This window comes from Peromyscus leucopus, chromosome 19, assembly GCF_004664715.2.
Source record: "Peromyscus leucopus breed LL Stock chromosome 19, UCI_PerLeu_2.1, whole genome shotgun sequence".
Classification (NCBI taxonomy): Eukaryota; Metazoa; Chordata; class Mammalia; order Rodentia; family Cricetidae; genus Peromyscus; species Peromyscus leucopus.
Genome location: NC_051079.1, coordinates 13,506,705 through 13,519,429, shown reverse-complemented (window position 1 = coordinate 13,519,429; position 12,725 = coordinate 13,506,705). Strand labels below are relative to the sequence as shown.

The 12,725-nt window shown below is 42.8% G+C and overlaps 1 protein-coding gene across 27 annotated transcripts in view; it reads right to left on the bottom strand.

The window, feature by feature from the left end:
- Dtna (dystrobrevin alpha) overlaps window positions 1–12,725 on the bottom strand; it is a 358,974-nt gene that overhangs the window by 11,027 nt on the left and 335,222 nt on the right. For 25 of the 27 annotated variants that reach the window (XM_037196986.1, XM_037196985.1, XM_037196987.1 and 22 more), the window contains 3 exons: window positions 5,592–5,751; window positions 2,276–2,365; window positions 1,517–1,682 (listed from right to left, as the gene is read on the bottom strand). In XM_037196986.1, the coding sequence (XP_037052881.1) occupies window positions 1,517–1,682; window positions 2,276–2,365; window positions 5,592–5,751 (416 nt within the window). Of the gene's footprint in view, window positions 1–1,516; window positions 1,683–2,275; window positions 2,366–5,591; window positions 5,752–8,939; window positions 12,497–12,725 lie in introns of those variants that run through there. The other 2 variants (XM_037196997.1, XM_028887701.2) reach the window with 1 other exon arrangement.

Genomic DNA, 12,725 nt, shown 5'->3' with positions numbered 1-12,725 from the left:
CCCATGACCCAGCAAAAAGTCGGTGCTTGCTGCAATTTGAGGCTTGTGATTGGCTCATAAGTAAGGTTTGAGAGACATATGTATGTATGTATATAGATAGTCTTTCCTGTCAGGGTCTTCTGGTCTAGGACATTATCCCAATATATGCTTCTCTTGAATGGTCTTTTGCCTACTTATGGTTCTGTCATAGGTAGGATGTGCTGTATTGGTCGCATAAAGAGCCCAACCCTGTCATGGTAGCAATAATAAAGAGGTGACTGAAGAGTTGGAAGGAGTCACCAGGAGCTGAGGCTCTGGCTACAGTGTTCAAAACTCCAGGCTGTAACACCAGGAGGCATCTGAAGAATTCCAGAAAATGACCAAGGGCAGAAGGCTGCGTAGAACTAAGATCAGAAAAAATGGTGGAAAGCTTTGAGAGGAAGACAGACCCTGGAGAAGCTGAAGTCTGGAAGACAGGAAGCCGTGAAGAGCTGATGGCAGGAACCGAGGCTGTGAGGACTACAGTTTGTGAGTGCTATCACATATCACAGATCGGAAATCCGAGGGTTCTGACTTCAGGAAGTGTCGCCATAGCCCCCGCGCACTGATACTTAGGCCCAGAGCTGCAAGCCTCCTCCCCATTGGACAGTGTGGAGCCTTTAGTTCTCAAGACTTGGAGCCAGACACTTTGGAATCTGTAAGCTGAGCCCTGAGCCTCTGGAACTCAGGGCCACCAGTGCTTGGGGAGCTGCCTCTTGCCCATCTGTGACTTTTATTCATATAGAGGAGATAATCCCCAGCTATTTGTGATAACAGCCTCTGCAAACGGCTTCTGAAAGACAGCTTTATATATATTCGATGAGTCGATCCGTGTGTTTAATGACTTCTTTCCAATGCCATTCTAGCATCACGACTGTCCCCTAAGTAGTAAAGTCAGAAGACAAGATGACTTCGCTTCTGAAGTGGCATATGTGGCCTGGGAGAATGCTTTCCCTCTTCTTTACGGCAAGTGACGTGTGACTTAGGGTTTGTTTCCAATTTTACCATGATACAAATGTGATATGTATTCACTAGAGACCAAACTTTGAGTCTTGAATTAGTATCTCCTGGAAAAACTAGCAATATGTGTATGATTCCGTCTTGGGATTTGGCATCATCAAGAAGTTGCAGCCCTCTGTTGGTCACATGGGTCAGAAGGGTAATGCTTGACACCCTGCAGTGTGCTACCAGTGTTTCTAGGCCACAACAAACTACAGCTTAGTTGCGTTAGATGTGTTTTTGACTTACAGGAAGTTTACTGGAGTATGTCTGCCTTAGGTGAGCAATGCTTTCATTAAGCACTCATTATTTTAGGTCACTGATGCTCTCTGGAAATTGTTAAGAAGGAAGAGCTCCCAGTACCAAACTTAAACACAGCTCCCTTCTGCCTCAAGGGGAACTGTACCCTTTTAGTGTTTTTTTTTTTTTTAAACTTTCTAGAGGCCACCCACAAATTGCTCCGCACCTGAGAAAATGCCCTCAAGAACAGGGTACTTACATGTCACCGTGCATGGTTCTTGTAGCTCCACTATGAATGTACCCAGGTTTTCGGGCGTGGATTTGGGCTAGAAAAGCCTTTTCAGAGGTTGGCGATGGAACCAGACCTTCAAACTGAGTTCTTGCAAATTCAGAATCCACAGCACTTTCGGTTTCACTCGCCACCTCTAATGGGCAATGGAAGACACAGAGAGTGACCCCTTAGGAGGCGTATGACCCAGAGATAAAGGCCCAGGCTCCCCGAGAAGCTTAGGGCCCAGAAGCAAGTCCCCAGGTCCCACATGCAGCAGCATCAGTGTGTCCGACACCAGCCAGTTGTTTTTTGTTTTTTTTTCCTGAGGTGAGAGTTGGTACTGAAAAGAATGAACTATGAAATAGTTTGGTGTACAGCATTTTCTTTCTTTATTCAGGGCTGGAGAGATAACTCAGTGGTAAAAAGCGCTTTCTGCCATTATAGAAGACAGAGTTCCACTCCCAGTACCCATGTTGGGAGATTCACAACCATTCACAACCCAAGCTCCAGGGGATCAGAATCCCTTGTCTGGCTTCCACGTAGACAAAGCATGTACACAGGCACACACACACACACACACACACACACACACACACGTGCAGACACATACATGCATACATATAAATTAAAATTTTCCTTTAAAACGTTAAAAATCTATATTTGACAATGATCAGGTCTCCAAGAGGGACCCTGAGCATAAGGACCCTTCCAGAACAAGCCGGCAAGAGAGAGAACACCGAAACACACCTGAATTCAGCTCTTTCACCAGAGAGGACATGGTGTTAGTGATGGAATCCGCCGCGACTAGCAAGTCATTCCTTAAATTCCTTCTTGAACCTTCAATGAAGAAGCAACAATTTGAAAGTGTTACAGCCCTTCCTTCACAACCAGTTTTAAGCTGCTTGTCTATCAACTCCTCCTGAGGTGAAAGGACCCAGAGAATGATGAGGTTTGTAGAGTTCGTCATTCCAACGTGGAGGTTTTGGAAATGAGAGGGATCAGCATGGTGACCTGGCACAAGCTTCGGTACTCCCTGTGAATCAGAAGGTGTGGACGCCCTACTGAGGACAACCCACATTGCCAGGAGAGTTGTAGTTTCCAAGCAGTTGTGGTCCCAGCCCTTGCCTGGTGGCTGAGCACCCTGGAGCCTGCCCTTGGCCAGCATAGGCTCTGTCCTCTACTGGGTTCCAGTGACCTCCATTTCAGAACCGATGCCTTTTGAGATCGGGATACCATGTACTGAATGCTCCCAGAGAGTGGAGAAGGGGTAAAGACTTGGGCTTCTGCTCTTAAGGTGCTGGGCAGATGATGTACCTTAACCTGGACTTGCACTGCTGGAAGGTAGTCCATGGCGGAAAAGATTATTCTTACATATTGGGCACACTAAGGGTTAAATGGGTATTTGGAGGTTGGTATGGGAGTGGGGAAGGTGGAGATGGAGTGGAGCATTAATTACCACAGTATCTTCGGAAGGAAGGGTTCGAGATTCCAAATACGCCACTTACAAAAAAAGTTACATAGCATGAGTGTTTCGTGGGCTAGGGGTGGCCTGTAGGTGATATACTACTGTAATTTCTCACATTACATAAAGTAACATTAAATGACTAAAACAATAAATATATTTAAATCAGAAAACCGAAGAGACTAAGTAAAAAAAAAAAAATTAACCATAATATAAAGCATCAACAGATAACATACTGCAGGTCTTTAAAATCTGATTTAGATGAAGAACATTTTCCTTTCTAAAAAAATTGAAAAAGAAACATATTTTGTGAATTACATAGGTAGCTAGCTCTTGCATGACATTCATGCTTAGAAGAAACTTGACATGGAGCCTCCATTTTCCACTATAGAGGAAAACAGTCTGTTAGCGTTGCCCATTAAACTGTGTTAACATTTTATCCCTGTATATGATGGATGAGAGGGCTTGTTTCCACACATGGTTACTATCCTTAGACATGGCTGATGTCAAAAACATTTTAAAAACACTGCTAGGCAAATGATGATTCTGATTAATATGTCTATTTCTGAAATCACTAGTGAGGTTGCACATCTTTCCTTTGCTGGCCATTTATACTTCTTCTGCCTGCTGATTCCCTTCGTCTGTTTTTGTTTGGGAGAAATGCCTCACTGTTTTTATGTACAACTGAAGTTGTGAAATTTGATTGGCACATATACCAGAGAAGGTTCCTTCGAGTCTATTATTTGCTTTCTGTCTTTGTTTATGTTTTCCTTTGATTTAAAGTAGCCAGTCCAATGTTTTCCTCCCATAACTCATCAACTGGCTATTTGGAGGCTATTCATAATATATTTCTAATGTAAAGAAAAGGTAAATTGCAGACTAAGGTGCAACACACAGTCTAATTTGTGTGAAGGAAGAAGAATCTATGAATTAGAAACACACATGAACACAGCTATTTATACAGAGAAAAAATGCTGGGAAGAGCCTATGCATTAGTAGTGGTTGCTTCTAGCAGTGAAATTGGCCTGATTGGAAAGACTCACAGGAGGGGGACTTCTCAATAGCTATAAACTTGTAAAATGATAGAAAGAGGAAGGTTGAAATCACTTGGTTGGGGGTGCATATGATGGTTAGTGTTACTTTTCAATTAGACAAAACTAGAGTCACCCTAGAAATGGACCTTTAGGCACACCTGTGAAGGATTATCTAGATTAAATTAGCCTGCTAGAATGTTTGTGAGGGATTATCTTCTGTGGAATAATCATTCTGTACACTGTAAATATGTGTTACTCTTATTGTTAATAAAAAGCTGATTGACTAATAGCTGGGCAAGAAGAGATTGGGTGAGACAGCCTGAGACAGAGAGAATGCTGGGATGAAGAGTGGTGGAGTCAGAAGAGTCAGATGCGGAGAGAGCAAAATGGGCATGCCATACTGAGAAAAGGTACCAAGCCATGTGGCAAAACATAGATAAGAAATATGGGTTAATTTAACTGTAAGAGTTAGCTAGTAGCAAGCCTGAGCTATCGACTGAGCATTTGTAATTAATATTAAGCCTCTGAGTGTTGATTTGAGAGCAGCTGGGGGACAGGAAATCTCCATCTACAGTTATCTTGATTTTTTTTTAAATTGATGTGGGAAGACCCATCTTATTAGTGGTTGAGGCCATTCCCTGGAAAGGGGATCCTAGGCTGAATAAAGTGGAGAGTGATGTAACACCAGCATGCATGTGTTCACTGCCTGCTTCCTGACTATGGCCAGGGTGTGACCAGTTGCTTTAAATTCCTGATGCCTTGACTACCCCACCTCAACCTGTGAGATAAAATACATGCTTTATCTTTTCTGCTGTTTTTGTCAAATTTTTATCTATCAGTGGAAAAAGAATGAGAGACAGGGTCCTCTGTGGAGAAGGCTGGCCACCAGCTCTGCTCTTTTCCTCTGACCATACAGTCTTAGCCTGGTAACTCTGATTACAGAAGCCAGGACACAGCTCTACAGAGCATCTCAATGCGAAATCTGCAAAATGATGCCTTGTCTTCCATCACCTCAAAGTTGGAATTATTTAATCTGTATCTTGATTTTTTTGATGATGTCATGAAATAGGAGTAGGCTGGATTGAATTTATAATGTCTTCATGAAATGTTGTAAAGGAGTTCTTGTGCCTGAGACTCCAAGATTTACTAAAAAGTGGGGCAGGACAACAGAAGCTAAAAGAAGACCAAACAGTAAAGCAAGGAAAAGCACCAAGTGGCTTTCTAAAATGCATAGGTCAGGCTCTGACAGAAGATATAGGACTCCCTAACAGAGATGACCAACCCATAATCTGCAATCACACGCAGCTCAGGATAGCTGTGACCACAGCACAACCCCAAGCTACAAACTTACTGAAACATTATGAGGTTTTCTTTGTAACCTGACTCTACAGTTTTTCAAGTATACATTTTGTAGATGACTAATGTGGCCCTGAGAAGCCAAAGGGTTGGACGCTGCCGCCAGTGTCCACGTGTGGCTGTAACGACTCTCGATTACCTACTGCTCAACGGATCTTGGTGAACGGTTTGCCAGGCACAAGCAGAACACAGTAAAGGAGAGGGTACTTACTCTGTGCAAATGCCTCTTGCACATCTCCCCCTACCCCAGTGAGGGAGTCCTGAGGAGTGTGCGTTGGTGTGGAGCAGGCAGATGCTGACCGGATGGGCATGGGAATTGGCCTGCTGATGGTGTGGCTGGGGGAAGAGCGAGGGGACCCTGCCCCCTGGGTCTGCAGAAACAAGACATGCCATTAGTTTACTTTCACAAGAAATGCCCACATACCTTCTCTAAAGTCTCAGGTCCCATGTTAAAAAAAAATGGTGATGACAACATTCCAAAACAGGAGCAAACCTCAGGAAACCAAGGAGACTCCCCTAAACCTATCTGCAGGTGTAGACTGTCTTAGGGAGCTATCATACATAATCTGAAGTGTGTGTTCATACAGACCGTTCTACAATATGATATCTTTTTCCTTGCCACAAAGCTGTTGTTAAAGAGATAATTAGAAGGTGTGTATATTTCTCTGGGAAGCATGTCCTACATAGAATAAAAGACACACAGGAGAAAGTCTTCAATATGGATTAGGAGACTATTCAGAACAGATATGGTACATTTGTTCCCTAATTTCCAGTCTGCTTTGGCCTCATCTTTAGGCACAACTCAGATCATGTCTCACAATATTTCATATTGTCTCAGGCAATTGCATTGAGATGTATATTGCTTAATCTCTGTTTTACAATAAAAGCTGACATTGTGAAATTACTCTGCAAATCAGCGATCTGAATGGGGAAGCAGGAAAAGAAATCTTGCTGTCTTTTATTCTTTCCTTCATTGACCAAATTTAACTAATGATTTAACATATGTACATATCACCTACCTCTCCAAGTGCCTATCATTTCTTCATGATAAAAACATTCAAAATGCTTTCTTCTGGCTTTTAAAATAAGTTTTTATCTTTGGAAATTATAATGTGATTATATTATTTGCACCTCCTTTTCCCTTCTTCCCATGTACCCCTTTACCCTTGCTCTCACTCAAGTTTATGGCTGCCTTGGAAATGATGTGGTTATTTGTAGTCCTCCTACCAAGGAGTTGCATGCCAGAGAGTCTTCCTCTTGTCTAACTGCATCTTGGTACCCACCCTTCAACATTTCCTCCATCATCTCCTTTGCTCTACTCTCCCCAGATTTGGACAAGCACTATTTTACTCTCCATTTCTTAGCATCAATTTTTTATATTTCACATATGGGCAAGCTTATGTGGGGCTTGTCTTTTTGTACCAGACTTGTTTTATCTAACATATCATCTTCAGCTCTACCCCTGTTGCTGCAATGACAGAATTTCTGTGGACTGAATCATATTCCACTATCACACACACACACACACACACACACACACACACACACACACATTTACTGTATTTTTTTTTTTTATTTCTTCATGAGCTGATGGTCACTTTTGATTCTCTTACCACTGTGAACAGAATTGTGACAGGCATGGTTGTGTAGATGTCTCTTTGATATACTGACTTCATTTCCTTTGGATAATTCACTGGTATTCAGTGGTATTGCTGACTCCCAGGGCAGTTCTAACCTACTATTTTCTACAATGGCTGTACTAATTTACATTCCTACCAACAGTGTTCTCTTCTCTCTGAATCCTTGCCCACACTTGTCAGCTTCTGTCTTTTTTATAATCATCATTCTTAGTACAAGGAGGTGCTATCTCATTGAGGTTTTGATTTGCAAGGGTTGTGGTCTCTAATTTTTGGTTACTGCTTTCTGAGGGCAACACCCTTTTCTCTAGACCTTTGAGAGAGATGCAGTTTAGCAGAAGAGTGAGATTAGCAGGATTTAAAAAGGGGTAAAAAAAAAAGAGAGAGAGAACTAGAACACTTATTTCTGCGTTCAGATCTTTGGTGTGAGACCTTGAATTTTAAAGTTTTGTTTTTACAATGAGGTCCTTGAAAACAGACTCCTGGTTTCAGTAATTAGTAGAAAGTCAAACATGCATGTAAAACATGCAGGGAGACCCTGGAGTACACATATAGCCGACCATGCACTTTTAGCAGTTCCCTCCCAGTCTGTCGACTTTGGCCAGCCAGAGTGAGAACTCTTTTTACAGAAGAAGCCAGAGAGAAATTGCCTACCTGTTCACACTCTTAGACCTGCAGCATGAGAGCACTGCTCTGGAATATTCTATTTAGACTTTTGCTTTGGGTTCGGCTGTTTGCAGTTAAACACCCCACACCCACCACACACGCGCACACACACACACACCATTCCTGTAAAACGCCATGCTGTTAGCTCTCCAGGGCTCAGCAGCACACATCATTGTCAAATCTATAAAGCGAGGAAAATCCAGAAACAAAAACAAGGCAAACCAGAGCATGGCCCAGAACTCGTGTGCTGCCCCATGGGCTGTGGATTCGTCTTACACTTGTCACAGTACCTGTTTGCAATGGTCTGTCCAGGCTCAGGCAGGAGGAGTTGGGTGCTGATGCTGGCCTGCTTTCCTCAGCCTGCTCAAAGAGGGGCCTGGGTTTTCCAGAAACCAGCAGCTCAGCCCCCCTGTCTTTGAAACCTTCTGCGTCTGAGCTAACCCTGCACTTCAAGCTCCCGTGTCAATGATGAATCATTTCTCTGTGGAGCTGAACACCCTCCTGCCCAAAGGTTTTTTTATCTACAGCCTGTGGCTCTTTCCCCATGACCCATGAAGTGGTTATCACCACTTCAGATGTGCAGTTGTGGATCTCAGGGCTCTGAGAGCAAAAATGATTGCCCCGGAGAAGTAGCGAATAGTATCTGGGCCCGTCGCTGAGCCCAGGGACTCCGAGTCCTCTGGGCTACAGAACTCTTTATGAACCATGGCTGGTGGAGTGTCCATCACAGAAATAGATGTTAGTCAGGTGCTGGCTACCTCTCCTATGCACCTTGTCCAAGGTAGGGCTTAGGAAGCACTTCTGGACTTTTCTTGTCTGCCTTCCTCACCAATAGACTTCAGTCACAGGAGGGATCGGTGACTGGGGGCGGGAAATGAAGTGGGACAGAGGGTGGTAGCCATAGGCTCCCCTGGCTGTCCAGCAGGGGTCACCAATTCAACCCTGGGAAGCCAGATCTTTTGTGTTAGGAAGTTCACATCCCAAAAAAGGACTCCATTTTTCTGTATGCACTTTACAGGGTATCGAGTACTTTCCCACACACTGTCTTATTTTATTTTCCTAGTATAGTAAAATAGATAATACTATGTTTGAACAGCCACTTGAAATCTATAAAGCACTTTAGCCCTCTTACAAGTCAATGAGGTGCTATTATTCTCATCCAGGGGGTAAATATAGGGAGGCTCAGAGAGGGTAGTTGACATATATGCAAGATCTCCAAGCTAAGAAGTGGCAGATTGCAAGTTTGGGACTTTCCCACAGCGTCCCAGGGTCTTTTCAGGAAGTGACAAGCATCGCACGCTTTTAGCCATATTTTATTAAATTTGGAAAATTTTAGCAACTAAAGGCCGAAAGCTTCCACCATGGCCACAGCACGGTGCCCCTGGCCTCATGGCAGGCCAGGTAACACATTTTCCTTGTTGGGTTGTAGAGAGGTGTGGGTGCCCAGGGTGGCAAGGAAGGCCTTTGGGCTGTGAAGTCAGGGCCAATAAGCTCTCATTTGTAAGTCTGAAATCTAAGCAAGCCTAAGAGACACACATTGCACTGAGCATTTGACCACAAGATGCGAAACTACTGACGTAGTTACATCATGTTACTCTTCAAAAGCCCGAAACAAATGAAGAATTCGGCAACATGGTGGCACCCAGTGCCTTCAGCTGTGGCGGTTATGGCCACATTGCAGTCTTTGACAGGCTCTGCAAGGATTGTCCCACCCAGTTCTGCTTATATTTTGCACCAGAGTCCTCTTGGCTGTGCCATCCTCTTCAGCACAGAGTCCTCATGGGGCTCTTACCTCTGCTGATATCTGTAGGGAGGTGTGAGAGCCTGCCCGCTATGGTGCACTGGGCTCTCTTAGATGTCTGTATGTCTGAAACATTCCCAACCCTGTATCTTCCTGCTCAGTACCCATTCCTCAGGTAACCTTTCCCTTTCTTCTTCTGTTTCCTGTCTCTAAAACTCCCAACAGTGGATCCATGTTAGAGGAAAATTACTGGGTGTGGTTATTTGTTAAGAGAAAAATTGCTGATTGAATCTAAATGACACCAATGTATGAACGGCTAATAGCCATCATGCCTAAGTCATATCCAAGTGATTATCTCATTGCTGCTGCAATTTCAAGTAGTCTGATTATGTAAACAATTTTGGTGGGAGAGTCTGTAGTTGACAAAAAGATTTAACTCCACCTTTTCTAAAACTTGTTCCTCCCAAGTCATGTCCATCTTTTACTCAGAGTTCTCAGAGTAGGATGCTGGTTGCCTGGTAACCATGTCCCCAACTCTTGATGACAGGACACTGCCTTGTTTGATACTTAGCACCTACTATATGGCATCTCTGGTGTTGCTTATGTCCCACTCTTAAAGGGCAATGGGACAGATCACTGAGTTTCATTTTCACATGTTTTCTGTCGCCTGGCCATCCAGCATGGCTGTCTGATGTGAACTTTAGAGTGAATTCCCACAAATTCCCTGAGAAAACTCTTCCCTAGAAATTACTCAGTGATTAATGGAGGAAAGACATAAGAGACAATGGTCCATGCAGATCAATATATGGATCCAACATTCCCAGGGAGGGTTGATTTATGGATGAAGGAAAGCATATATCACAGTTGGCAATTTAAATAGCTCTCTTCCTAGAGAATAAATGAAAAATTAATTTCTACATGCATCTTCTGACTCCACTCCACCTGCTTCCCATCAATTTTTCAAAAGCCTGGTAAGATCCATAAATTTTCCATGTTTTACAGGGAGTATTTTGGTTTCTCCTGAGCTCTGGAGATACAGGAAGGATGCTTCAAGGAAAGGGGCAAATGTGTAACCGTGGACTAAACCAGCCCTGGTGAAGGGCAGCCTGTTCATTACCCATCCTCTCACTAGAACCTGCACAGTCTGCCTCCAAGGTCTGGCTGAGGAGACTACCCGGCCCTGCATCTTGCAGCCTGACCCTGACTAGCTGTGTCCCACAGCCTGGGAAAACAAGGAAGCACCAAGTCACCAAATGTCACCATCATCATCATGATTTTGATTACTGGGCTTTGGAAAGGGCTGCTGTGTACAAAATGCAATGGGTGACTGAGGACATGGTTGATTCCGAATGGTCAGGAACGAGGCAGGTGTTTGACTCAGGTGTCTATCGAGAAGATATCTGGGCAGGAAAGGTGATAGTATGGAAAGGAGAGAAGAGTGTCTGAGTTTTGGGAAAGCTTGAGCAAGACTTAGGACTTGTGAAGAGCATCAGAAACATGGCAGAGAGACTGTTGGTGCTGAAGCTAGTACCAGGTTCCATATGGGGAGCAGAGAAAATAAGGAAGCTAAGAGGGGGAGCCAGGCTTCGGAGCCGTCAGTGTAGATGATATCTTGAATAAGAGGGTCAGTGTCCAATGGTTTTGAACAAAAGATCTTTTTACCCTACTTCTCTAGAATCAATCAACCACAATTTAAAAAATAAGATTGTGTGTGTATGTGTGATAGTCTAATAAAGTACATTGTATATTCTTGAGTACTAGATACTAGCTTCTCTATGCAGACAGCATCTCAAGGTAAACTTTGCCCCTCACTTTTCTGTGGAGGACTTATCAGCTCTGTGGGAAAGCCATCAATAGAATAAGGAAGGCTAATCATGGAAGGAGAAACCAAGGCTGGAAAGTTGGCTCTTTGTGGCCTGCTCATATTCTGTATTGCATTTGAATGGGACTAAGACATGGAACTTTGAATGATGGCAGACTCTTCTCCCAAGCAAATAGGGACCAGTTTGAGCCCAAGGTTTTTAAAATGTTCAAATTAATCCTTGTTATGAATCCAAAGAAAGAAAGATTCCTGAAAATAAACACAACCTGATTTTGGTTCCTGACTCTTAAGTACCCTATATCAATTACCTCTCTTATGCAATGTACGCCTCCAGGAAGTATTTGTGGTATGTTGTGTAATGTACAGGGCATTGACACTCTTAGTCATTCATTCTACCACCTATTGAAAATGTACTCAGGAATGTATTGACAGCAAATGCTACAGACATTCGTATATCTAGGGACATATCTGATGTTAACAGAAGCAAGGCAATCTTACTGGGATGTTTCTGTAACTTCTGAAGCATAAGGATAGTTTCCTACTGTTAAAAGCAATTATAAGAGATCTAAACAAATTGAAAGTCATGTTCACATTTCTTCCACAGACTGAGACTCTGTTAGTTAATTTTTAGGAAAAAAATAAGTGAATAGGTATATGTGTTCAAAAATTTGAAAAGTTTATAGATGACTGTCTATGTCTAGATATATATTTGATGTTCAGATAGCATTTTCACAGAAGGTTTTCACACCCACTGTCCTTTAGAATATCCCCGGTAATCTTGGGAGGTGCACATTGCCGTAGTGTTTGAAATGGTCAGGTTAGGTTACATTCTCAGTTTTCCTACCACTGTGAGCTAAAGCAGAGGCCTCTGTAATTCAGGCCTATCTGCTGTAATCTTGCTAAGAAAATCACTGAGGCTTTATTTTGCAAACTCAAAGTTAAGATACTCGGCTTTAGACCTGTACACACAGTAGTTGGAACTGGGACTATACCAGAAACTCTCGAACATGTTGCCACTTCAACTACAGGCAGCTGCTTTCGCCCTTAAGATTGTTTTTATGAGAGCTCATTTTTATAGCTCCTCCAGTAAATCTTAAGGGTGCACAAGGAAGAAAGAGGGTAGGATAACTTGGATTCAGGTTTTGTAAAAAACACAATTTATTGCTTGTGATACCATAATCATATTATATTACAGGCACTATTTTTAAAATTCATGTTCTGTCCTCATGGGGCATAGTTTCATGCATTACCTATAACAAGAAACAGTATATGTAAGGAATATAAATACCAGCATAATAAAACGCTACATTGAACCACACGAATTTATAACAAAGCAGAGGTTATTAAATCAAGCATGATTTGTTGTATGGGGCATTTTTTAATTTGATTTTTACAAAGAGAATGTTCCTGAAGGGGAAAGACTCATAAAACAGAATTTAGAAGTAGATGCCAATCTCAAACCTCTAAATTCTCTCCTTA